Source organism: Sander vitreus, chromosome 5 (assembly GCF_031162955.1).
Source record: "Sander vitreus isolate 19-12246 chromosome 5, sanVit1, whole genome shotgun sequence".
NCBI lineage: Eukaryota > Metazoa > Chordata > Actinopteri > Perciformes > Percidae > Sander > Sander vitreus.
In genome coordinates this window covers 5,297,500-5,325,215 of record NC_135859.1, presented here as the reverse complement: position 1 = coordinate 5,325,215, position 27,716 = coordinate 5,297,500, and the positions used below count along the sequence as shown (strand labels likewise).

Sequence of the window (27,716 nt, the reverse complement as noted above, 5' to 3'; positions counted from 1 at the left end):
TTCCTTTTTTATCAACTGGCACAATAAACATATTGCGAAAGGCTGCGACATATCACGAAAGGCTTTTTTTGTATTGGTTGAAAGAAAATATCAGTATGTATCGGTCATTCTTTTTTTAGTGGTGTCTTTTATGTTCCTTTAATTTGTTCAATAAAAGAATGTGGGAAATGATTTCCTTTCATTTGTTTTAAATTCAACAAGCAATTTGTTGTATTTTAGCAGAATACTGAAAGCAGCAGAACGTAGGTCATTAAATATAGCATATTTTCTTCATGTCGTGCAGCCCTAATATGTGCAAACTATTTGTCATTTGCTACTTGAAATGTGTGATGAAGGTCACTTGACTAAAAACATGTTATTTGATTAATTTAGTGTCAACAGTGTTGTGCGGTGTTTGTGTTACTCATTCACTTATTCTCCTCCACACCTGTCTGAATACAGGTGAGAATAAAGATCACTTTTATCAAAGGATGACACATGCCTTCACAGATGTATTCTTGTGCTTAACATGCTGAAGTAAAGTTGAATAGTCAACTTTCCTCTAACTCTCTCTCTCTCTGATCACTCTTTGGAATTCCAATAGAGCCAATCACACAGTGAAGTTGTGATTAGCCTATGTTTACGATTATGTTGTCAGACGTCTCCACGATCAATACTGATTTGATCAGCAGTCTCAGTGCAGGTTTGTTTGCAGTGGTTAACAGTTGGGGTTTACGAGCTGCGATCAAATCGTTATTTCATACACCCTCAGTTGTCAGAAAATGAAAAAAAAAAAAAAAGTAACTAAATTGTGGGTGTCATTAAACACAATTTGAGTGATCGTGGAGAGCAGGGGAGAGAACATAGGTGTAACCTGCTGAGGCAAAGCACAGGATCTTACTGTTTGCTAATAGAAAGAGGAGAAAGAAAATAAGATTTTTGGGATATATATTTTTTTAAAACCTTAGTGTGGATACTGCCTAAATCCTTAAGGAAGACTAAATGACTGAAGTAAATGCAGGAGTCAATAGAGAGGCTGCAGAATTCCACAGTCGGAGACTGACAGAGGAAGTCTGCGGCCAGAAGAACAAAGAGAAAAGAATTCTTACCTGAGAGTAAACATCTCCACAGGAGAGTAAGCTGATACAGTGATGAAAGCAGAGACGGTTTCCCTCTGTCTCATGGGTGTGGCTGGCACCATGACCATAAAGTTATTATCCAGCCTGTGTTCAGCGAGGGGTGGCGGAGTGGGGTTCTGGTAGAGCCTGACGCCGCCGATCCTCCTCAGCGGTGTGGAGGTGTAGGAACCAAACAGCCCTTCCTGGCTTGAGCGGATGAAGTTGTCATTCCTAGCCTCCTCTGAGTGACACTCCCCTGCTTCTGTGGACTGCAGCATGTAGTAGAGCTCCACTGGCGTGCCCTCAGACACTTCCAGGTTCCTCTGGCGTCCCGGCACTACGCTGGGTGGGCTGAACCAACTGGCCAAGGGCTCCAGCTCAGCCACGCACAGCCCCTGCCCCCCCTTCAGCTGGCAAGTGCCACGCACCTCCTGGGTCTCATGGAAAGCAAACATGTGCACGCAGGGCAGCTTGTCGATGGCGCTGTAGTCGTCCCAGTTTCTGCCTGCGACATAAAACAGCACCTGGACTTTGGGCTTGGCCAAGTGAATCCTGGTATTCATGATAAAGGTCTGCACCTTCCAGTTGAAGGTAAAAACAGAAGAGGCAGGAAACGTCCCCGGGCTCTGCAGAAGCTCTAAAGGGACAGGCTGCTCCACAGAGAGAGGCCCATAGCTAGTGTTCATTGAGGGCAAACTCCTGGCCTGGTAGATAAAGAAGGGCTCAGTCCGCGACATCAGGCTTGAGTTCCTCATGAAGTCCTGGTTGGCTTCCTTCAGGAAGAACGCCAAGTCAGCATTGAGCACCTGGTAGTTGACAGGCAGGTATGTGGGGATGGAGGAATATCTCTGCAATCCCTCTAAGACTCGACAGTCGACTACTAAAAGACAGAAGAGAAGAGCTGAGTCAGGGCAAGCTCACTTGGTATAAGGACAGGTATAAGGTCTTTGTCAAAAACTACTAGCCTCTAGTTTTGCTTAGGCATTTGAAGCAGTACATAAAAATGTTACTCCTAAAGTTCAACTCAACTCAGGGTAAGCAGGTCACTACACTGATAGCACTGTGTTCCTATTCATAAAGGGATGTTACATATGTTTTCCTGCCACTTACAATGTCTGACTCACTCAAAAAGCATTATGTGTTGTTGTGTATGAGAGAGAAAACCCAGACATGTGGAATGATTACTGTGACTGAGTTTTCCATTACATTATAATTAGTGCTGAAACAATTGAGCAGTTATTTGAACGATAAAAAACGAATCAACAATTTTTTACATTCATTTGATCGATTAAGTGAATTCACTGGTTCCATTAATGTCATCAGTCTGATTTAGGGCTGGGTATTGAAACCTGTTAGAGGGCACCAGGGTAAAAACTAAAAACTAATGTACTCCTATGCTGCAATAAGACTAACCGGTCTAAAGGTATCTGTGTGCAAAACTCTTATTGCAAAAAACTGATTTGCTAAATTCTTACTTTCTAACAAAAAATGCTAAAATTACACACAAACTTCAAACCTCTAAATCACAGGCTTTGTCTTGTATGACTGTTGGATTTACTGCAGTGTAAAAGTCAGCCTCGAGACTGCATCTTCTATATTTACAGTAAAACAGCATGGTACTCAACATTTCCAGTAGCATCCGTTACAGAGTAAAAACAAAAGTTACATTCAGTTGTTAAAATGGAACAGAAGAAACAAGATAAATCAATAGCTGCAGCAGAGAAGAAGCTGCAGGGGTGCAGGGGTGCAGGGGTGCAGGTCAGCCATCAGCGGGTGGGAAGGGTGCAGAACGACGGGCGTACCCAGGCCAGGCCTAGTATTTAGTGATCAGTACAAATGCACAACAGTGCAATCAAATGTTCAAACCAAACCAAATTTTAAGAGTATACAGTTTTTTTGGGTGACTTTGCTAGGTGAATTCGGAACCAACGCAATTTAAAAATGTTGAAATACTAAACTACAGTGGTGTATATTCCATAACATATTTGCAAACTAATTAAAATGTAATTCAATTTACTTTTGAGGGCCCCTGGGGGTCTGGTTCCCCAGGGTTATTATCCTATTTGGCCAGTTGGTAATCTAACCTTGATCCAACCTCAATACGTTTTTGGTATTGGCTGAAATGTGTCTCAAAAATGTATCAAAAAGGGCCAATAATTAAAATGGTTGAATTCATAATCTTGTTTACTATTCTTTGATCAAAAGTTCCCGATAGAAATGTTTACTTGGCCAATTTTATTTTATGTAGTCAAAGTTCTTTTATGTTTATGCAGCATTTAACAAAGATAAACTAAAACAAGTGTTTGGAGAAAACTATTTATATTTTGAACCTAAAATGTATTTATTAAAAAGAAAAAAAGTATTTCAGTAGGAAATTCTGAATTTATCAGTATTACATGTATTACAGTCTGTATGGGGTCCAACACAAGAATGATATGTTATCAGACGTACAGATAACTGGTACGGCCACTTATCAAATCATCTAAAGACATAATCATATTTGCAATTAAGGCCGACATGTGCAGTTTTGCCCTCTAATGTCAAAGTAAAAAACAAGTTCACAGTAACAACTCCTTTGTTATCGCCTATGGCCCCACTGGTTGCAGAACAGCACAGCCTGCATAAAAAAAGGTTTTAATCACAATAACAGTGGTCTTTGACCTTCTTTCAAGAGCAATCTGCTGTGTGATTACACTCCTTCAGCATACCCCCTTCTTCCTGCTGGCTGCCTGAGGATTTCTTTCCTCTGATCACACGGGTAAATCAGACAGTTCAAAATCAGACGGGGATTTGTGATTCATGGTGCCCCTCTTGACCTCAGTGCTGCTGTCCCACTGGGGGATACAAGGGTGCAAGCAGGTTTCAACCCCCAACCCAGGGGCAGCACCAGTCCCACTTAAAGCATCAGTTAGCGCTTCAGAGTAAATCCTACAATCCAGACCTTGTGTTTGCCACAGAGAACACAGACTTTTGAGCAGCTGAGCACCACAGAGCAATTTGTATTTTTCCTGAACAAGCAGGAGCCTTGTGTTGTTTGTTGGCAAGAGGCATACTTGTATACGTGGCATTGCACCACTAACAAATGAAAAAGCTGGATAGTCAGACTTTGTTTCTGACAGTCAGTCAGAAACAAAGTCCATCCTCTGGTCCCTGGGTAGTGGTGTTACTCACTCTAATCTCTGATCCTGTGTGTCCCAAGTAAAGTGAAAGCACAGTGCTTTCTCCACAGGACACCTTACTCTCTGTGTTCAAATGCGATGTATTGTTTTCACAGCTGACATAAAGGATTATAATGTGCTTACACTTGTACTTATACACCAAAGCTGGATAATCTAACATTGCATCATTAATCACTCCTCATAATACATGTTATATTTTTATTTTATTTGTGAGGACCAAAATATCCACTATTCAAAAGGCTGCTCTGATAATATTTGATAACAGCAAACTAGAAAAACAAGAACCACACAAAAAGAACAAGTCTAACTTCTGACAATTACAAGTGCAACACAAAAGGAGGTAGAAGAGCGTCTATATAAGAAAGACCTTGTTCAAGAGAGACAGGGTTCATCAAAGAAGTTTTTTTTTCTTTCTATTTAAAGCAAAGCATTGTGGCATATTGTGTACAGTACATCTAGTCTAAAAGCACAGTCATCAGCGGCAATTTTAGTGGAAAGGAGGAAATGGAACAGAAAATGAAAAATCCATTACAAATTAGGAATGTCTGTACCAAACTGATAGGTAGTAGAACACACAGTGCTTATAATAATCACTTATGGACACACAGAATCAATAATAAACAAGGTTTAAATTAGGGCTGTCAGCATTAACGTGTTAATCACGATGCGATTAAGGGCCGGGCGTAACGCGTTCATTTTTTTTAATCGCATGCCGGCATTTATTCATTTATTTTACACTTCACTCGGCTTCGCGTCGTGCCTAACAGGCTTCTATTTTGACCCTGTGCTGCACCATTACTTATCATCAAGCTGCGATATCTCCTGCTGCTGCAGGCTGCAGGCATGATGGAGAAAGACAGCAGCAACACAATTCTGAATAACGCTTTTTATTTTCCAAAACTCCCGGACGGCTCGTAGACAAGTCGAAAGCCATATGCACGTTGTGTAAAGCCGAATTAAAATATCACCAAAGCACGTCAAGCTTGAGCTACCACCTACGAAGCTAAGCATAGTAGTACAGTTAGCGTGATTGCCACTCTGGCAAAGCACTATTTTGGAGAGTGCTACTTGCCGACCTGTTGATGAAACCAAATCCCAAAAAATCTCTTGCGAAATGCGTAGCAACTAACTGCAGACCTGTCAGCATCGTAGAAGACTCGGGTCTTAAAGACGTACTACGGTTGGCATGTTCTGACCCGTCTCGTTGCCGTCGAGGGGGACAGTAGTTTTCACGGATACACAGCCTGTACGACACGGAGAAAGCAGCCCAACTGGAACTGCTGCAAAGTGCTGCAAATGCTGTCTCATTAACCGGTGATCATTGGACGTCAGTGAGTAATCAACATTATTTAGGAGTTACTAAACACTATATTGACTCTGGTACTGATAGGGGTTTTTAGTTAGGTACTTGGAGGAATTGGGCAATAATAACACACATTTTTCTTTTGTTTACAGTAAATAAATGCTACACAAATACAAATCTTAAAGTCAAGTTCATGAAGTAACTTTCTTTGCATTCATTTGATTCCCAGTCAAGATACACTGGTAAGCATTGCTTTCCATTGTTAATACGTACTTAAAAACTGTTCTGAAATGCAAAATAATAGAATTTTAATCATGTGATAAAATATGCGATTAATCGCGATTAACTATAGAAATTCAGCGATTAATCGTGATTAAAAAAAATTAATCGTTTGACAGCCCTAATTTAAATCAATGTTGATTTGGCTCAGATGTGATTTAAATATTAAAAAACGGCTTCAATCACTGCTGTTTTTAATTAAGATCAGGGAGCTTTAACCATGGCTATATAAAGGCAGTCTTTTAGTGTATTTTAGTGCTTGCATGCCCCCAAACAGTTGACAGACAGTTCACCTTGCAGCAGTAAGCATGCAAACCTTGTTTAGAACAAGTGCCTGAAAACTGACAATGAATTTATAAACTGGAAAATAATCCCATCTTAAGACAAATAAAGCCTGAAAATCTCCAAACCCAGTTTCAACATAATCAGAATCAGCAAGCCTGTTATGGATAAGAAAGAAATAAATCATGCAAAGTTTTTGCAGGATGCATCGCTCCCTTCTTTGTTCTGGGGAGGAAGAATTGAAAAACATAACACAAACCTACTTTTCAAACTCCAGTAGTTCTTTGTTTTTTTTCTGTGCAGCAGGGGTGTAGCTCAGATAACTGAACCCCCTGAGAGAATATTGCTCTCGGCACTCCTGTTTAATAGAAGCATTATTTTGGAATCTGTGTGGGCACTTTCCTGCTGTGGCCCATACAATAGGGCCTACTCTGGTTCTATAGTGTCCCTTAAGACTGTATATTAGCAGTGTTGGAACTATAACAATAGCGTACAGCGGCATAATCTGTGTTAAATGATTGGTTGGACATTTCAGGAAATAATGTTCAATGCTTTCTTTCTGCTAAGAGTTAGATGAGAAGATTGATGGACAGTAAATATGATGCTAAAGCCAGAAGCCGGCTATCTTAGCATAGCATAAAGACTGGACACAGGGGGAAACATCTAACCTTGTCCAAAGGTAGCAAAATGCGCACTAATTAACACTTAATATCTCGTTTGTTCAATCTATTCAAAAACCAACATGTAAAAACAACATTTATAGAGCTTTAGATGTGCTGGTAGGGAGATTCTACAGGCCTATGTTTCCATGTGCTTCAGGGCTTAGCTAAACTAAGCTAAGCTAAGCTCCTCTTGGCCATAGCTTAATAGCCTATAAGTCACTAAGTCATCTGTTAATAATTCCCTTTTTCAGTAACAAATTGTTTAATGGATAACTATTAGAAATTTAACCTAGTCAATAAAATACAGTTACTAATCCCAGTAACATTAATGTGCCATAGTTTGACAATTTTGGGGTCTAATTGTTTCCTGTCTTACCATGAGTTTAAAGGTATGGTTGATATTATATTTGTCTGCATTTGGTTGACAGAACGGTTCAGTACATGTTAGTTTGGCGCTGGCATTGGAGGTGGGGGGGAGATGGCAAGAGAGCGAGAAAGGACATGTACTTCTGGAAGCGTTATTATGGAATAGTAGGCAAGACCCGCCCTTCAATAGCATTCATACGTACGATTGGCCAGGCGTACATGCTCGCGCAAGGTAACGGAACCCAATTTGTTTAGGTCCTATCCCCTGACCAATCAGCTTTCCTAACCTTACCTACTCAAGGTCAATGCCTAACCTCTACCAACCGGACTGCCTAATAGGTCAGGTCTTGCCAAGAAACCAGGTGGGATCCATAATTACGCCTTATGGAGTGCTGCGTGCAGTCAGTGGGGCTAACAATCAGCTGGCTGCTGATGGTCTGGAAAGTGACAGAGCCGTGCGGCAGTCAAGCAAAAAGTAATTCAACTTTTTTTATTTCTCTTTTGCAGTAATGTGATTCAATTTACACTGAGTTACATGTCATGAAAAATGTATTACATGTTTTAAGTAACTATCCCAACATTGGAAGTCACTGATCAAAAAGCATTTAGCACTAGTTTGTATCATCTGCCACCACCACATTAGATCTATTAATAAGTCAACCTTCCTTAACGATGAATAACTGTCACTGTATAAGTCCTATATGAGCCACTGTAGAATGTCATAGCAACAATAGATAGTGTAGTAGTACTAACTGTCATTTTACTTTTAAGGTTTTAATTAGGAACGTTTAAAGATTCCCAATGTTCTAATCAGATTTTTTTTAATATAGGGGGAGGAGTGGGGGTGTGAGGGATGCACATAACTTTCAGCTGGCAGAGAAATCCTAAGACAAAAGAAAAATAATGATAATTCAACTGAGAAAAATGTCTATTTCAGCATACACTTTATGATTCACATCATGAATAATAAAATGTCCCTATTGTGTGTGCATTAAATTGTATAACCATAGGCAGCATTATGCTGAGCCAGATAAATTTAATTTTTTAAGGCTCATTCTTCATTTTCACTTTTTTATAAAATGGGATTTATTTTCTCCCTCTCTACATGGAAATGCTGTTGAGGCTGTGCTTTGCTCATGGAACAACTGTCAGGACCTCTCTCCGATAGGACTTGTGCAAAGGATGGTTGCTTCATTAAAAGGTATTGGTGAATGGGCATTATGAAAGCACTGTCTGCACATAAGTAGTTATTGTCATTTTTAGACAAGCTAGAAGCGGAGCTCTATGGATGGAAATGTCAGTCTGTCGGTCGACCACTGTAACCCAGACTGAAATATCATAAACAATCAGATGGATTGTCATGGAATTCTATAAAGACATTCATGTTCCCCAGAGGATGAATCCAAATAATGTTGATCTCATGACTTTTCATCTAGAGCCACCAGAAGGTCAAAGTTTTCACTTAACTACATTTCATTAACTACATCTACTGGATCACTTGCCACAATATTCTCTACAGACATTCACAGTTCCCAGATGATGTATCTTGATTACTTTAAAGATCCTCTGACCTTTCCTCTAGCGCCACCATGAGATTTACATTTGTGGTTTTGAGGGAACAGACTATAGTTCTGACCCTAACACAGCTCAGTGGAAAACAATCTTAAAGTCTCATGTAGAAATGGATTTACATTCTCTGTCAGACTAGTCTCCGTGTAATCTAGTTTCTAAGGCAGTATACAAGGGTATACAGCATGTAATAGCCTCACAAAAACTTTAGTTCCATTAGTTTAGTTGTCACTTTAAAATATCTGATGCCACTCTAGCACATAGTCAATTTAAGCTTTCCAGTTTCCAGGGTTAGGAGTCAGAGGTTTTTCTGTCAGACACAGCTGTGTAGAGGTGTGCAGGGGAGAAAGACAGGTCTCAGATGAGTGCTTACTAGCCAAGCAGCACCCCGAACCTATAGCCAGCCTCATACAGGCTCACTCATCCTACCACCGGGGCTCCACGCTAGGATATGTAGAGCTGGAATAGGACTGGCGGAGCGAAGAGCAGCCTTCACACTCGCACAAGCTGAGTAAATGAAAAGGCACAACAGAAGAAACCAGGGAAGGAGAGGCTGCGTTCCTGCTGTCCACTCCTGGCTGTAATAATATGGATGGACACAGAAGTGAATGGCTGTTCGGGTGGCTGGCTGGTCGGTTGTCTGTCTTTATGCTTCATCACACACGTCAAGACAGACAAGGAATAAAAAACAATGACAGGAAGCTCAATAGGAAGTAGCAAAAGTAGATGGTGAGCAACAATGAACAAAGTATTGGAGAAAAGGGTGGATGTTTCGGTGATACCTGGATCTTTTTAATTGATATTTAGTTTCTGATCATCTCTTACAAGGATCACATACAAAAGGGTTTCCCCGACATTTGTAATCTTAACAGGAAACAGCTAATCGCACTGCAAATCTGCCGTTTGTGGAGGTTTACAATTACACTCCCTGTGACCCTCATCCTGACCTTAAATCATTCGCAGCTTTGTCATGAATGCCAAACAAGATAATCTTAAATATGAAGGATGACAGAAGGCTCTCTAGTCCCGTTGAATTACCCACATCATATTTCTCTCCATGTTCAATTAATAAGAGCCATTGAATTTGTGACCATGCGTCAAGAATAATAATTACAATATTTCCTTCAAGGATCATTTGCAGATGATTTATGCTTTTCAGCCACCAAGAAATCCAAGAAAGAGGGACTGGGAAAAAGAATCAATACATGACACAGTATGGTATTACTGCATGCCAGCTTTCATAGAAAAGAAATCATTCAGGCAGATAGAGGTTTGTGGAGTCCGCCCAGCTGATATGTTAGAGTCACAGAAGGAGGGAGGTAGGGTCACAATACAAAGTTTGAAATCTTCTGAGGGAATATGCTACACAAGTGACTCGTCTTTATCCAGGAGATGAGCTGAATTCAATGCACAATAATTTGCTCTTGATTAAGGGTCAGTTTAAATTAGTGTATGTGTGTGTGTGTGTGTGTTTGTGTGTGTGCTGGCAGGCTACTGAGGGACCTGCTGGGGATGTTTGTTGCCTCGCCTCTAATGGATGGCCACATTTAAGACTCTAAGAGCTAATAAAGAGTAATGGGCCTGTAGCTTCACTGGGGAGGAGGAAGAGCTATTTTGAGTTCATGAGAGAAAGCATCATCTCAGGGATTAAAGAGTATCGACCGATGAAGAGTAAACACTGCAATGCCGTGCCGCTGTGGATGGGTGGATGGAAGAGACAAACCCAAATAGGCTCCGCTGTTAGTGGGCTGGGAGGGTCAGTGGGGATGTCATTAAAGCATGCTGAGAAGGGCCTCCAGGTGCTGCGAGGAGGCCTGATATGTGTGGAACAGGGTTACCACAGCAGGACACTACAGACTGGGTGGCAAGAACCCTGGGCATCCTGGGCATCCTGCGGGCAGAGAACAACACCTCCTTTGTGCCATGCCGTGCACATGGCTGGAGGGGAAAGAGGCTGAGAGCTTTTGGCTTGGGTTGGGAGGATGAGACAAGCACATATCTGTGTGCCAATCAGTATTCACGTGGCCCCTCCGGACTTCTCTAAAACATAAACTGGGCTCCTTAATGAATCTCTTCCCCTCACACTGGCCTTTATTGCAAAACGATATCGTAAATCAGGCTAAATACAGAGGCATTCGTGGGGCAGAGTCAGGCGGCCTCTTTGTGAGGGCAGAGGGACATTTAATGGTGAGTGAACTCTGTTAGGACAAAGGAAGAAGTGGATACAAATCCAACCAGGACTTATTGGCCACCTACTGATGAGAACTGGGATAGAAATTACACAATCACACAGCAAATAGGATTATAGGGGAGGATTACATGGCTATTGATGATAATCAGTGTCTCACTGAGAAATGGAAATTCAGATCTGTTACTGTAATTCACTTTCCAATGTTCTTCAACTTCATAGCAAATCATAGTTTCCCCCTTTAAATGTTATCACCAAGCAGTCATGTTAACACGGCACCAAATCAAGGAACCAAAGAAAATCATATTGAGATAATTCAATATTCAACACAAGCAAAGCAGATTGATTATGGATGGTGACGCCTGTCTGCGATTCTGCGGCTTGAAAATGAAGCACTGTGCCTTTCTGATGAGTGTGATGAATAAGCTGCCGCTTCCGATAATGAAAATGGGCGTGAATCAAGCCAAAGCATGTTTTTCTCCTCCCAGGGTCAAGACACATCAACACAAACTTTTACAAAGCCAGTGAACATAACTTCAGAGTTCAACTATGGTCCGCTAACTGTTGTTACCTAGAGTTAGTTAAAGCCATAATCGTGAGGCTTTAGAGGGTTTGCTGAGGAACCTGGGGATGATAGCCGTAAAATGAATTCAATTAGTTTATATAGTCAGTACAGAGAGATTTCCCCCCAAATCCCTTTATTTATTTAGGTGTGAAAAGCAGAGCTAGTGAATGAAAGAATTCTGTAGCACAGTGTCTCTGCATACTTAAGTACATCCTTATCCAAGCCTGCTCCCTCCCCAAATCTACTGGTAAACCTCTCCCCAAGGTCACACACATATAGGATGATAAATTCAGCCTGGAGCCCTCCTGACAAGGTTGAATCCCCTATAAATGCAGTCACACTGCGAGACTTGGCTGCAGTGTTTTTGAATCTAGTGTAGGCTTTTCTGTGAGTTCTTTTCAAAGCTTTCTCTTCTATGCGTTACTGCACCTGACCTTCGATTCTTTGGCAACGAATAGATCATAATCATGCTGATAATTGATCTTGATTGGATAAAACCTTGCACTACTATTCAACTGTAAATGCTTAATGTCTTCATTTAAGACTGAATGGTGCATTAGGATAAATTGCCGAGCAAACATTCAGAGGCGGTACGAACGTATTCAAAGTCAACAGAAAGATGTGAATGGAAGAAAACAGGTGTAGCTTCACAGGTGGTGTGAACTGAAGCAAAGATGTCTGCCTAACCTGAATGTTTTATCTCGAGGAAGAAATTAAGAGTTATGAAATTGTGTTCATTTACACAAAGAAAGTAGCGGAAAGTAAAGAGAAAAAGGCTAAATATTAAAGAGTTTCTGATAAGTTATAGAATCAGCTGTCAGTCAAACAGAGGCATTACGACCAAACTGTCTGAAAACGTTCACGCAAAGGGGAAAACAGCCGCTGGGCGTATGTGGCTAATAAGCATAGACTGGAAAAGCATTTGAGCTCTTAAACCCAGTCGGATGAAGAAAGACCACATCTACGTCAAACAATGGATTGCTTTGAAATGTTTGAGTGTCGCTCAATCATCTGAGATTTGACTGTATAGGCAGCCAAACAACATAAGCTGTGTACTATTGTGTAGCACATCCTCATTCTGAGTATCTAAGTTGTGAGAGTATTCACAGTGACAAAATAACAACATTAAGTCAAAAATGTCAGTATGCACTCTAAATTAGTTTTTGTTTTTCACTGTGGTGTTGTTTTCCAACAATTGTAGATATGTAGAAGCTGTTTGTAGCTGGAAAAATGAGTGGTGGTCTGAAAACTGAGCAAAAACATAAAAATATAAAATCTTTGGAAAAGTTTGGTCTTTCTTAAAGGGTAACTACTGTTTTTTCAACCCTATTTTCCTATGTTTTTGTGTCTAAGTGACTGATGGGAACAACAATCTTTGACAGTGGTCCAGTATTAAGCAAGATCGCTGCAGTCAGCAGCGGCGAAACAAGCTACAATGTAAGTTAATAGGGCAATTGTCCAGCTTGTATTTACCTTCACAAAAGTGCTCGTTTTGCCACTGACAGACTCAGATTAATATTCTCCTCATTATTTTAGGACTGTAGTGACTACAATAATAGCAATGGTTGATGTTGCACTCTGCACTGATGTCATCTTACTCTATGGACTTTTCACCTTTGAAAATAGGTCAAAGGTTCCTCCTTTTTTCTGCGCTAAACTGCACCAAGAGACCAAAGAAAAGAAAACACATAAGACAGAAATACGAAAGGTATCTTTAGCCTCTGAATCTAATGACTTTAAAGTGTAAACTACACACATACACTGATCAAGATCTATCATCATTTTCTTAGTAAAATAATGGGTCTGGTGCGTTTAATTCTCCAGTGAGTTGTGTATACAGCAATACATACAATAAGGTCAGTGCAATCACTAGTTATATATGTTTTGTATTAGTGAATCCTTGGGAATATAAAAATTACTATTGCACCGGTATGAAAATTTTGGCCGATACTGATAACCGATACTAACATTGGTAAATCATATTTTGCACTGAAAAACATGTGTTAACACTGAATTACAAAAATAATGTCCAGGAAAACATTTGGAAAAGCCCATAAATCATAGATTTACCACATTGTTTCCCCCAAACAAGTTAGAGGGGGCCACCATGAAAAACATATGTATAGTGATTTTGTAATAACATTCTGTCAAACTTCCTTTTTACCACACATATAAAGATTGTATAATACAGCAAGGATTAACAAAGCTAAATCATCGACGATAGACCTATGGAAAAACGCAGCAGCACAAGTATCAGTCCTAATGACCTCAGCATCACAAGAAGTAGAGGAGAGTGACTAGGATAGGTGTGATTTTTGTTTTTGTTTTTGCTTATTTGTTTGTTTTTGTTTTCCTCGAGACCGCAGAGGATGGGGGGTGGGAGATGGTTTTTGTTCTTGTTCAATTGTGTTTGTCAGTTCTGTATGTTCAAAAATAATCAAAAATTGATCTAAAAAAAAAAAAAGATTGTATAATGTTTTTAGTTAACCTAATGGTGTAAAATTAAGGACTAACTTCTTACCTTTCTAACCGAGTATCATTTTAACCATTTACTATAGCTTTGTCTTTACAAGAGTCGGCAAAAGGAAGCTAATACCAGTGAATTAGCTGTGTGTTACCCTTGGCCATACTCGGACACTCCTATTTCCCCGCCATAAAGACTCACTGGGCGCTGCTGGTTTAACAGTGTTAGTTTTAGGCTACTTTTATAACTCGTAGCAAGTGTATAACTTGTGAATGAAAGAACATAAATCAATAACTAAGGATCATAAAATAAAATATCCTTTTTAGGTTTTCTGACTAAACACACACACCAGCGCCGCCCTGACACACACAACGGCAGCTAAACGGAAATAACCATTGGTTGTCCAAATCGGAACAGTTTTGCTCCGATGCCGTTGGATCTAAAATTACTAACGTCGGCCGATACTGATATGATTGTCGACATATTGTGCATCTCTAAAAGACATATGATGTTTTCTTTCCCTCTACAGAAGTATTCACACCACACTGCCTGGATCCCTTCTGAAAAGAGCTTTTACTACAGTTTTGCTCATTGGACTGATGCTTATGTATTAAAAAATTACTAACTTCAGCCGATACCGATATGATTGTCAATATATCGTGCATCTTCAAAAAAAAGAAAAAAAAACTGATGTTTTCTTGCCCTCTATAAAAATGGCTGTCAATCGATTAAAAATTAATCGCATACATAATTAACGGTGCCTGAACCGATACTTTTTAAGAAAGTAAGAAAAGACAAAAAAAAGGGTACTAAACAACAGTTGGTGACATCAAAGAATGGCTTGTTTATTGCTAAGGCCATATGGTCAAAATTAAATGATTTAATAATAATGTATAACAATAACAATAACTTATTTCACTAGTAAATTGCTGTTGAACGACAAAAACAACAACCAGATAGGAAAAGGACATTTACAATAACTTCAAATGCACCACGAGACTGTAGTTTACCAGTTTCATTGAACGCACCGGCTGTGTTGTTTCTCCGACGGCAGCTGCAGATTGTTACATCCCGGTGTTGAATCCTCTACAGTAAAACACAGTCAAACTTTACACCGTTTAGTGTTGGCCGTCAGCATTTTAATCGTGTTTAATCCAGCTACTAGCTAGCGGTAGGCTAACGTTAACTGCTGTCGAGTATAGTGTTAACTAGCTAGCGGTAGGCTAACGTTAGCTGCTGTTGAGTATTGTGTTAACTAGCGTCACATGCAGCGGTGTTTGTGTTTCCTGTAATGTCTGTTTCAGAGCAGCAGAGAGAAGCGCAGACATATCAGTGGCACCAGATTTTCGTCTGTATGCAAACGTCAATATGGAATGGATTCATCTGCGTTAATTTTTTTAACGCGTTATTTTTTCTCAGATTAATTAATTGAAATGAACGCGTTATTTTGACAGCACTACTATAAAATATTCACCCCACACTGGTTCCCTTCTGAAAAGAGCTTTAATGCAGCTCCAGATGGACTGGCTTTAAATCTGAAGTTTAACCTATAATCTGTCAGAGTGGGAACTAACTCCATGAACAAGTAGATCTATTTTGGGCCAGGGATAGAAAGCTATTAAAGCAAGGGGAGAGAAATGTTTCTATTTCCGACTAGAATAGAAGGAAAAGCAGCATGCCTTCACAGTCACCGACAAAATCTGTTAGTTTTAAAGAAATATTTCCAACTAGCAATGCGCCGTGGCACATTTTGTTTTCAAAGCCTCGCTGTCAAGCTGTTGAGCTGAATTTATTTCAGTGACTGACAGCATCTCACTCTACACACCAGCAAACTAGGAATCTTAAAAGACAAGATGATCCCTCTCGAGCCAGCTTTTCAGACGTGGGCTTTCTAAAGTGTTGAAAACAATAGGTATAGAAAACAAAAGCTAATTATAATTTTAGTTCTACAAACATTTCTTGGATGCAGAGCTGATCTGCAGGTAGAAGAAAATAAAGCTCACTGTTTGAGTTAATCCTCAATAGCACCACAGGTTTTCCTGGCTAGCTAATGTTAGACTGAATCCCTGTGAAAAGCATAGAAGGGAGGGGGGCAGCCATTATGCTCTGAGAAAGAGGAGAAGTAAGGTGGCATTATCCTGTTAGCCATTACACCTAGCTGCAATGTCAGGGTTGCGTGACTGACAAAGACAGTCGAAGGTTACTTTTCTTAAGCTACTTTTGGTTAGCCTTGCTAGCTAGTCTACTAGTAGGCCTACTGTAAGAAGCTCATCAATGAAGAATGCAAAACAAAACGTCCCTGAAAAATGTGTTAAGTTAATTGTAGTTGTAAGTAGAGTAAATTACTACAGTACAGCAACATTTATTTATTTCATCTCTGTTTAGCTGTAAAAATGGACTAATTTACGGTGATATGATATAGGCTAATCACTACAAACATCACAATCACATTACAAGATCCAGGGTACAAGCGGCCGAAATGGGTTTCCTCAGGAGGGTAGCTGGCGTCTCCCTTAGAGATAGGGTGAGAAGCTCAGTTATCCGTGAGGAGCTCGGAGTAGAGCCGCTGCTCCTTCGCGTCGAAAGGAGCCAGTTGAGGTGGTTCGGGCATCTGGTAAGGATGCCCCCTGGGCGCCTCCCTAGGGAGGTGTTCCAGGCACGTCCAGCTGGGAGGAGGCCTCGGGGGAGACCCAGGACTAGGTGGAGGGATTATATCTCTAACCTGGCCTGGGAACGCCTCGGGGTTCAGATATGTTCAGATATAAAAATGATTGAGAGAAACAAACTTGTGGCAAGTCAGCCTCTCTCCGAAATATAGCCTACAGGCTACTGTTCATCAATTCATGCACACATAACATCTAGTTAATCTGAGTTTTAAAACTTTTCTGTATTAAAGTCTCGGAGAAGTTTTTAATGTGTGTGCTTGTCGCCCAGCAAAAAACTTTCATCAGCTGTTTTGAATGTCTGGCTGCAAAAATAAGTCATATGGAGTAAAGATAAATGACTTAATTTTCACATATAAATTAGTGCTGTCAAACGATTCAAATATTTAATCGCGATTAATCGCATTAATGTCATAGTTAACTCGCAATTAATCGCACATTTTTATCTATTCTAAATGTCCCTAGATTTCTTTTTGTCCCATTATTTTTTCTCATTTTAATGCTCTTATCAACATGGAAAAGTGGATTGGCCTGGCTTTGACGAGGGGGCGGATAATTCGCTGTGTGCTTGGCCATCAAGTGGTATTTCAGACTGGCGTGCTGCGATGAGAGCTCAGTTCACAACGACAAAACACACAGATCACTTTGGTCTTGTCAATGGAACCATTTGGCAACTTTTTAAAAGTAAACTTTCTATTCAGAATCATATTACCATCCATTTCGGCGTCTCGCGCTCGCCATCCACTCAAAACGTAACGTTAGCCTACTACTCTTTGGCCGGCTTGCAAGCCCAAACAAGTGTGTGTGGTGTGCCTGTTGTTTTGTTTCCCGTCTAGCTAGATCCGGTGTGGTGTTGTAGTTTTTCTAATGTTACTAGTTGTTGCAACAGCATGTGAAAAAAACTACAAAGTTTGCTAGGCCAAAAAGAACGTTAATCTCGCGATAAAAAAATTGACGCCGTTAAAATGGGTTTGCGTTAACGCCGTTAATAACGCGTTTAACTGACAGCACTAATATAAATACATACATACATAAAACATCATCAAACCCACAGCCAGTGTAGACCATAACACTGTAAAAGGAGCTAGCTTGCACAACACACAGTAAATATGCAAGAAAATTAGCTTGCTAGTGACAGTGCTGCTACCCCTGTCAGTCACAGGTCAGTTCCAGGTGTCCCTTGAGAAAAATAAAAAAAAGTCCAACAATAAACGTTGTACTGTGATGTGTAGCAGTATTACTGCTGATAATAACGATCTCTGGCCTCTAAATATTTTCCACAAGCTTCATTACTCTGAAAAAAAAGTTGCTCAGTCTCTATCAGACATCTGAGGTTATGGTGCTTCCATGTGTTAAATATTACTAACTGTATAACTTTGATACAGCTGTTTCCCTTCATAAATTAGATGATGCACTAAAAAAGGTGCTAAAAACATCATATTAACAATGTTGCCAAAAATTGGTATGCCTACCAGACAAGACAAGGCAAGAAAGTGATATCTTAATAAATGTAATTACTAAAAGAGCTGTTCATATTTGAGAAGTGGAAGATCCAACAACATGAGCATGACGTTTAATTATTTTGCCTACATGCAATAGCCTTTTGGAGCTGTTAGCTGTACTCTAGTCTCTCTTTGCCAGACCATCCACATGCTGCGGAGCAGAGGAGGGTCTGGCTACTCCACATAGCATTCAGGGATGGGAGAAAAACGTGCTCTGGTTTATTGGCATTTCTTTAAACCAATCACAATCGTCATGCGTCACTGAGCCGCTGTAAAATAGCCATGCGAGAGAAAACTTAGATTGGACAGATAGTCTAGCAAGCTGTCTTCCAACACAAAGGAAACGGACATCTGCAAAAATACATGCATCCGGCGGAATTTCCTGCGGCACCGGAGCAATCCGTAGTGGAAGTGGAACGTAAAGGATATAGACTAGCTGTACTCTAATTCGGTTTCCAATCTCCACACCAAATAATTCAGCATTTCCGTTCAGTGCACTCAGGTTTCACACTGCCTTATTCATAAAACAAACAAGCTAATGAAGACATAGTCGTTGGAGCCATAGTCAAGAGTACAGTGTATCAGGTGAATTTGTCTGGATTAGCTTTCAAATAAATGTCAACGTCACATATGCATATCCAATATTAATAAAATCTGTCACCGGTCCATGTTGCTCTCATTACACCACGGTTTGACTGAAAATGGATCAAGCCCCACCTTTGTTGGTGGTTTCAATGTGGTTGTTTGTCCTGCACTGAGGCTCGACTGAGCAGTATTCAGAGCAGATTATATAGACAACCGCCCAGGAGTAGTATTTTTGCATGGCTTTTATTCAGTGATTTAAGTAGATAAAAGGAGACATGTCGACATATCTCTAACCGGAGTGTAAAAATGTAGCTAGACTGGTTCAGTAATACCACTCACATTAATGTGTTAACCCTAACACTGAGTTCGCTGTATCACTCTATTACTTACAACATGAAGAGATGTACCAAAAATAAATCACAAGTTCACTTCCCCGTTCCCTCTTAAATTGTGTGCAACTCCAGATCCCTTATCAAATAATTGATAGAATTCTCCTATACCCTACACTTTCAGGTTTTATGTACTTTGTATGCTTTTGTGTGAGAGGATTCGTACTAATGTTTTTGTTTTTGTCTCTTAGTGTTACTGACTCAAAGGTGAGCTCATGTTTTCTGTGCCATATCACAATAACAGAGAGAGTGATTCTTCACTTCTTCATTCACAGGAGGCTTACCGTCTCAGAGATCAACCCACCTCTATCTGCTGGTCAGCTCACAAAATATTTCCAGACATATTTCTCATTCGGACAAAAATAACAGGTCAGCTCCTGAATATCTCTTTGAATGAACCAGTGCCTTCCATCAACAAAAAAAAAGACCAGATAAAACCTGACATGCTTAGTTGTTTTATAGCTCCTTTCTCCTTATCATGCGGTACTTTTTTCTCACTGCTTTACCCTGTCCTGTGGCATGGAAATTGTTGAAGCAGTCATGCTTGCTTTAAGAATGCAGGGTAGCACTGTCTGTGTGGTAAAATTCACACCATCCGTCAAAGAAATATACACTTGCGTTAGTTCCAGACAAGCTATAAAAGAATACAACACGACAGAGAAATGCTGTATATGATTTTGGAAAGTATTAAGTGGTAAAAAGCTTGCGGTTTCTTCACTCTCGTGGGCTAAATTAGCCTTCCTACACATGGCATGTGTAATTAGGATGGAGCACTGATTGCATCACTCTGAATTTCAGCGGTTGCCTTAGTCCCAGAACATCTAATTACAGGGTCTTCACACCACACTCTTCAAGGTTCTCCAAGAAGACACAAAAACAGCATGAAACAAGACAACAATAGTAATCACATGCAACCCAGCAGGGCTAAGAAGCACTTGCCAAGCCCTTGTTTGCACTTATCTCTGGCTTAAACAGGGGAATAGTTAGCGTGCCCTCTAAGTGTGAAATATGAAATCCTCCATCATACTTCTCTGCCAAATCGATTTCAGAGCCAAACAAATTCAAATCAAATCTTAATATTGTTTTGGCCACGTGGTACTTTATAGATACAACCTGCAATATGAATTATATGCTGACAAAATGTTTGTATCATTATTCAACTGCAAAACACTCTTAATACCATACTGCTGTAGAGAAAATGCAACTGAGCTTTTAATGGATGCAAAAAGAATGACCATATTAGCCTTCCTCCACTACATGCCAATAAAGTCAGAGTCAATTTGAAGGTTTAACTCAGCACCTTCAAACACAGTCAATAATCTACCTCCAGCCTACGTTTCTGAGCTTTTAACCCAGAGTTCTCTTTAATTATTTTCTCTTGTATTGTAGTGTATTGTTGACATTTTGTAACCTCTTTTAGAGAAATGCTAAATAACAAGAATACAGGTCTAAACCCACGCTAGCGGCTCTGTGAGGCACTACTTTGGCACAACAGTGCTTAGAGCTAAATGTTAACATGCTCACAATGATAATGTTTACCGTGGTAGTTTAACGTGTTAGCATGCTACCATGAGCTAATTAGCACTTAACACAAAGTACAGCTGAGGCTGATTGGAATGTGATTAGTTTGCATGTACTCATAAACCAAGTAGGCCAGGGGTCTAAAAAACGTTTGTTTTGTTTTAGGTCAAGGACCCCTTAACTGAAAGAGAGACAGAGCAGGGACCCCCTACTACATATATTGTATAAAATTAACTGGGCTTAGCCTTTACACATACCTTTTTAGTGCATAGAACACTAAGCTATTAAAATTATAATTGTCGGCATGAAAAAAATCATCTTTTGATTTTACAAATACATGTGGCACAGTAAACCCTTAGGATTAACTTTATCTTTGAATGGCTACCTTAGTGACTACCTTACATAATAATATGTTGGATTCATGTTAAGACATTTGAATTTTTGAAAAAAACTTTCAAAAATTAACAATAATTTGGACCCCCACCTGCAGTGACTCTGAGGACCCCTTAGGGGTCCCGGACACCCTGTTGAAGATCCCTGAAGTAGGCTATTGGACAAATTTAAATGTTTCCCTGACGATGGCACTAGATGAAAAGTGACTGCAATTCACCCTGAGGGGAATGTAAATTTCTGTACCAAATTCATTTCAATCCATTTGATACTTATATATAGATCACGTAAGTCATTACGATTCATCCTCTGGGGACCATGAATGTCGGTACAACATTTTGAGAGATATTTCAGTCTGGAATAATGTAGTGACAGAGAAACCTACCAACCGACATTGTCACCCATAAAGCTATGCTATTTATATGGCTAATACAAATGATATGATATAATATATAAATCCAAATTGTAATTGTGAGCAGGTGAGTAAGACAGCATTCAGTGTTGCATTCAGATCCTTATACAATTTTATGTCCCAATTTAAATTTTACTGTAATATGTTTAGGCTAACCCTTTATTATCATTGGGGTCATTCTGTCTCAGCTCGTTATGGCTCCTTCCAATTTGTGTGAAATTGAGGGCCTCTGGGTTAAGAGGAGAATCTGCAATATTGCAGATAGTGGTTTAGAACGAGCTGCGGCAGGATATGCTAACTGCCAGCGCCGCCCCTCCTGGCCTGTGCAACACCACTGAGCACCACAGGGTCAATGACTTACAATAGCCCACGCTGTGTATGTTGTGACTGGACAAATGTAATCCTCCCTCGTCATCAGCTCACTGTCCCCTAGCATGAGGAAAACAAAGAAACATGAACACTCCACGCTGCCAAAAATCGAGCACTGCAGGCTGCTAAACAGCCAGGGCAAGATGACAGCGTAAAATTATTGCTACACGTTTAGCGTTTCCCCCAGAAAAGTTGTTTAGCCCGGTGGCAAGTGTCTTTATTTTTCGACGAGGGGCCGGCTGGGGCCAGTCACAGACTTATGGCAGCATTAATGTAGAGCCAAATAGTTTCTGTGATAACAGAATCATGAATGAAATCAAGAAACTGAGAATTTAAAAAAGACAGATTCCATAGGGGCCGACATTAAAGTGCTAATATTATGCTTTTTGGCTTTTTCCCTTTCCTTTATTGTTATATATCTTTTTTGTGCATGTAATAGGTTTACAAAGTGAAAAGCCCAAAGTCCACCCCAAAGGGACTTACCATCTCCCACAGAAAACACTGTTCACAAACTGCTCCAAACAGCTCTATTGTAGTCCAGCCTTTACTTCAGTGACAAACGCGCGTCATTTTGCGTCACTTTGTAACACTCGTTATAATGCTCGCCTAGCTGCTAGTGTGGCACGCCCTTAAACCAAGCTAGTTAGAGAGGAGCCCGAAGTGTTCAGATAGTTGTATCGCCATGTCCAGGAGACAGTGCAGAATTAAAACGTTACGTATGAAAGACTAATTTGTTAACATTTAAATAATTTACCACTCTAAAACGTCTTGCTCCAGTCTATGTTGCGAAGTTGGTTCGGGTTTTTCTGCCTGTGTTTTGAGATCAGACTCGGGTTCGAACATGTACGGCTGAGCCGAAGCCATGGTTACTGGCTGAAGCAGGTTTGTTTTGGATCACACTAGCTTGCTTGTCATGGCCCGCCCTACTCTGCTTCTGACTGGCTAGTAGTCCATACCTAGATGCTGCGCATGTGAGACTCCCAAAAAAGATGAAAGAGAAGTGAGATGCCTCACTCGGTAGCTAAAACGGAGAGCTCAACACACAGGGTGAAAAGAGGAGCTGCAGCAATGTTCAGTACAACAAAAATATGGCGTTTTTCGAAAATTAAATCATGTAAACCGATTCTGATGCAACCTCTAGTTACAATTATGAACCTGAAAATGAGCATAAATTGAGGTCTTTAAGTCATTGCTAAAAGTGGAAAATATGACTACCTCTAATTTTCCAATCAAGCCACCCCACTGTTAGCCTGGTCCTACCAGACTCTCGTACATTTCATTTGTACAGAGAGTCTGGCCTCTCTCCATTGACTCCGTTAACTTCCTTGAAGGCGGGTACTCTGTTGAAGTTTAAAACTATTGGATCTGCCCAGAGCCACTCTGGATCTGCCATAACCAATCGCTAACGTTTGGTCGTGACGTATGTCATGCGCATGTGCAACAAGAGGGGAGACCGACAACAACTATCGCCTTATATTTAGCATTAGCATCGCTAGCGTTAGCCTTAGCCAACTCCTTCACCACTAACGGAGCGAGCTGGAAAATCAAACTTTTCCCGAACCGGAGGAGGGCCACAACATCATGGCCACCAACAAAACTCAGCAAATATTGTTCTTGCTCGGCCTTTAACTTCTGGATATTCGGCAGCATTGCTGCCACAACGGACCGAATGGCTTCGCTCGCATCTTTCTAGGGCACGTCCTCAGCGTCATCGTTCGCAGCCACTCCCTCTGTTCGCTGATTGGACCTACAAATATTTGACCGGAGAAAACCCAAGAATATACCACAAACCCAGACGGAGTACTGAAGGGAAATGAAAATTGAGCGGAAGTAAGTAGGAGGGCGGAGCCAGGCTACCCCACTGTAACTGTAGTTTAAAAAATTTCTGAAAAATACATTAAACAATAATTCCCAGTGGCTTAGGCCAGGTGGGGGGCAACTTACAATACCCTACATGTTTGTTAAAACTTAGGATAAATCAATATAAGGACATAGCTTTTAAGATCATGAAAGTTAAAGTGCATCAGGAGACTTTTGTGCTCTTTGTCTATGACCACAGTCACGCTGACTCAGTGAGTTCAATCGCGGGAGTTCATTAAGTTAGAGCCACTCCTGCCAGACTAACTTGCACACTGACTGTACTCTGAGGTGGCCATTACTTTCACACTGATTAGGAACTGGTGATTGTGTCAGGACTGAGGGACGCACATATACACTGGCATTCCAATTACACCAAGTACCATCAAGCCAATGGTCAGAGTGTACTTTGGGCCATTACACTACTGAGTTGTAGTAAATGAACAAATGATTGTTCTATAGATGTATTTATGTTGAGTATCGGTTTTAAAAGTCAAAGAAATCAAGAAACATCACATTCGATAAACAACACAGAACATTGGATTTTAACTTTCTGTCAGCCCAGTCGGTCCAATTTGAAGCACATTGATTAATGCAGCCTTTATATAATGAAACACAACATATAGTCACAGTATACATTATATGCATTTCAGTTTGTCACTAGATAGGTCAATATCAATTTTCTTTTTACATAGACACATTACATTTTGGACAGGGATCACTAACATCTGGTTATTAAAGCTGCATTACTCAGTATTTGTATATTAACAGTGGCTAATGACTTGTGATGTGAAGTCACTGACTCTCCCCTCAGAGTATTTTAGCATCTTTTAGCTCATTGTTTTGGTTTTATAGCCAACTATATTACTGTTCTTATTCAATTTTAGCGCTTTCATCATCCCTGTTTGCAGTCGCCGGCAGCAGTTTTCACAGATAAACCCACTGTTCACAACCTGCCCAGCACAAACCAGCAGACAGACAAAGTTAGCAACTGGCTAATGAACACAGTGAAGCATTTAGCAGCTAAAGAGCCAGATATTTCCCGCTGGAGTGTGTGGAGAGACCAAAGCAGAGAGTGAGTTGCCTGAAGCACAACTTCAAATGAATGCTAATGTTGCTCCGAGTCTGCTGGATGTGAGGTCAACAGTCAACAGTCAGTCATATTAACTCGATAGGCTGATAATATGTCAGTGTTGTGTTTACATATTGTTGTGCTGCCCCCTAGTGGCTAAATTAACAAAAATCATGCAGATAAAAAAATAATGTGCAAGATACCATTTTACGGCTGAAAAATAAACCTCACAATGCTTTTTGGTGGACAAACCAGACAATTTATTGGTCAGGTCTAAATGAAGTATACTGCATTGCAGCAGTCCTTAAGTTATCTTATCATGTAAGATTTAATAAATGCAGAATGTGACGAGGACTAGGCTTTATGTAATGTCAATGGATGAAATTACATTTGAGATTTTATACAACTTTATTTTAGTTTTTTTAATTTAAAGTTTTTTTTTAAAGCATCTACCTTGGTTGATTTGAAGATACGGTATTTGCTAAAAAAACAAAATGCAGATGATATTGTACCATATTTTATTCTCACTTTGATAGTGCTTTGTTGCTCTGTTCATGTGTATTGCTGATACTTTGTTCCTTTAAAGCAATTTTAGAACAGATATATGAATTCATACTAACAGAGCAACTGTTAGTGAAAACAAGAGATAAGCATATTCATTGGTCTGATAATTCAGATATATTTTGAACAGAAACAGCCCTCAGTCAAAGTGAGCCACTAGACCTGACATTTTATGTTACGCTAATGTAAAGCCCAGACACTGACCATAAATATGGTGATTGCATACATAGTGATTTCTTTTTATATCCAAACGAGTTTTATATCAGGCTAATGCTATTGGTTTATAAATTATAAAATGTGCTGTGTCAGAGGCACCTTTTCATCTCCCATAAGTCATTCCCTATGCAGCTGTACATTGGTTTGCTGTCACAGATGAGAGGGCACAACAAACTCCCCGGTCTTGTTCCAGCTGCAGCAGACAATAGTGATTATTTACAGACAGAACGGACTGCTCAAGGGACAAAACTAATATATTTCTTAAATTAAAATTCTATGGTAGTTTTAAGGCTGCTGTTCGGCATTCTACTGCATGAGCACACCACTTTGAATCACGAAGAGGAGCACAACTCCCATTTTACCATTATCTTGACAATCAATCAGCCACACTACAAAGAAGTCAATGGGCCTTGACAATATGTACCTGTCAGATCATTGCCTTTAATGCATTAAGCTCTGATGCCTCTGATAGACAGCGACAGCTCCGCAAACAACCAAGTGCTCCACTTTCTCAGATTTGACAGCCTTTTGTCCAGCCACCTGCTCGTGATTACTCAAATCAAAAATGCATAACCAATTGGAGTTATGGATGCATCTCCGCTGACAGGAAGGAAGCAAGACCAGGCTGAGGAACAGCACATAACAAGCTATAACTGGCTGAAAAAATATACCTGTGATACAAAATAATTCTTTATAGACTGTGCTATTTTAAAACTTTTAATTCAGAACAAATGTTATTTCTTTCTCATATTCACATCTGTGCTTGCAAAGAAGACCCACAGTTACAAGGAAATTAAGTTCTTGGGTGCATATTGTTTAAGCCTTGATGCGGGATATATTACATTAATATCTAATATTGTGGGACGCTGTCCTAGAAGTTTTTGTTTCCAGAGAAAGCTCCCAGGCTAATGGCATTTTATTAATGTGTATTGTAAGTAATACAAACATAATCCACTTCTTAGTCTGGTGGGTTTTTTTTTTGAATATCCCAAGATTCAATAGCTCTCACATTACAATAAACAGTGCAAATCTATTTTCTCCCTCCTCTTTCATGCAGAATAAAAATGCTCAGCAGTACAAACATTTACAGTAAACAGGGTGCGAACTACGGGTGAGCTCGGCTCCCCTTAATAAGACATGGGCTCCCCTGAAAACGGGATTTGTGAAATTTTGGGGGGTCTCTAAAAATATTGACAATGTGTCATTTTGACGTGCAATTTCAGTTTCGTGTAATGTGATCATCGTGGATTATTATGTGTACAATTGCAAAAATATTCATTCATGCATGACGGCGATTTAAACCTAATTCACTTCAATAAAGATAACTATACATGCTATTCTTGTCATGAGCATCAAGGCATGGCGGCGCTGCGGTGCAAATTCAACTCATGTTTAGTACATGTTAACTCAAAGATTCGTAGAAAGAATATAAACGTTGGAGGCCATTAATCGGCGCGCAAAGTCCTTGAAATCCATTCTGCAGTTAGCATCATATAGCCACGGCAAAAATAAATCAAGACAGTTTAATTAATTTAGGTTCTACTAAGAAATTGTATAGCAGTGACGTTAATAGTACGACCGATTCACCTGCTGCAAGCCCTGTTAGCACACCTCCCGTGACAACAGCGGGTGACAACTTAAGAAGAAGCTGAAGAAATAATGTCCTCTCTGGCTGAAGATGGTGGTGGTAACAGCTCGTCAGAGGCCGGCCACGATCCTAACCCCTCTTGCTCCTCTCTCCTGTTAAATTGGATCAGCCAGCAGTGGCGAGGCTGGAAGAGCTGATATACATGTATGTTTGTTAAGGATGGAAGCTTGGGGTGCATCGCTTAGGCCTAATTGAACGGAGGAATTATGGTATTCTTCGGTAGCCGTAGTTGTTCATGTGAAATCTCAAAGACAGCCTGATGCTTATAGACTATTTGTGGGTGGCTGTTTGCCGTTTGACCTATTAATTCCTGTCGATAAAGTATAATAGGGTAAATCCTGCATAGTGCATACACTTGTAGCTGTTATGAATCTTTGTAAGTCATTGTAAGTCGAAAGCGCACAACGAAAAAAAAAAATGAAGTGGGCTCCCCCAAAGGCCACGGTATAGTTTGAACACTGACAGTAAAGGCAGAGGTGACAACATAAAGACAGTAAATGCAATTGCAATTGGGGTTATCTGCAGGGAATAAAGCATTATTTCTCAACAGTGTGAAGATGTCTGAGCAGTGTGTATG

General features: G+C 40.2%; 1 protein-coding gene across 1 annotated transcript in view; it reads right to left on the bottom strand.

Moving 5' to 3' along the window:
• LOC144517915 (transmembrane protein 132C) overlaps positions 1 to 27,716 on the bottom strand; it is a 177,868-nt gene that overhangs the window by 143,997 nt on the left and 6,155 nt on the right. Inside the window, exon 2 of the mRNA XM_078250165.1 lies at positions 1,089 to 1,977. Within this exon, the coding sequence (XP_078106291.1) occupies positions 1,089 to 1,977 (889 nt within the window). The remainder of the gene's footprint in view (positions 1 to 1,088; positions 1,978 to 27,716) is intronic.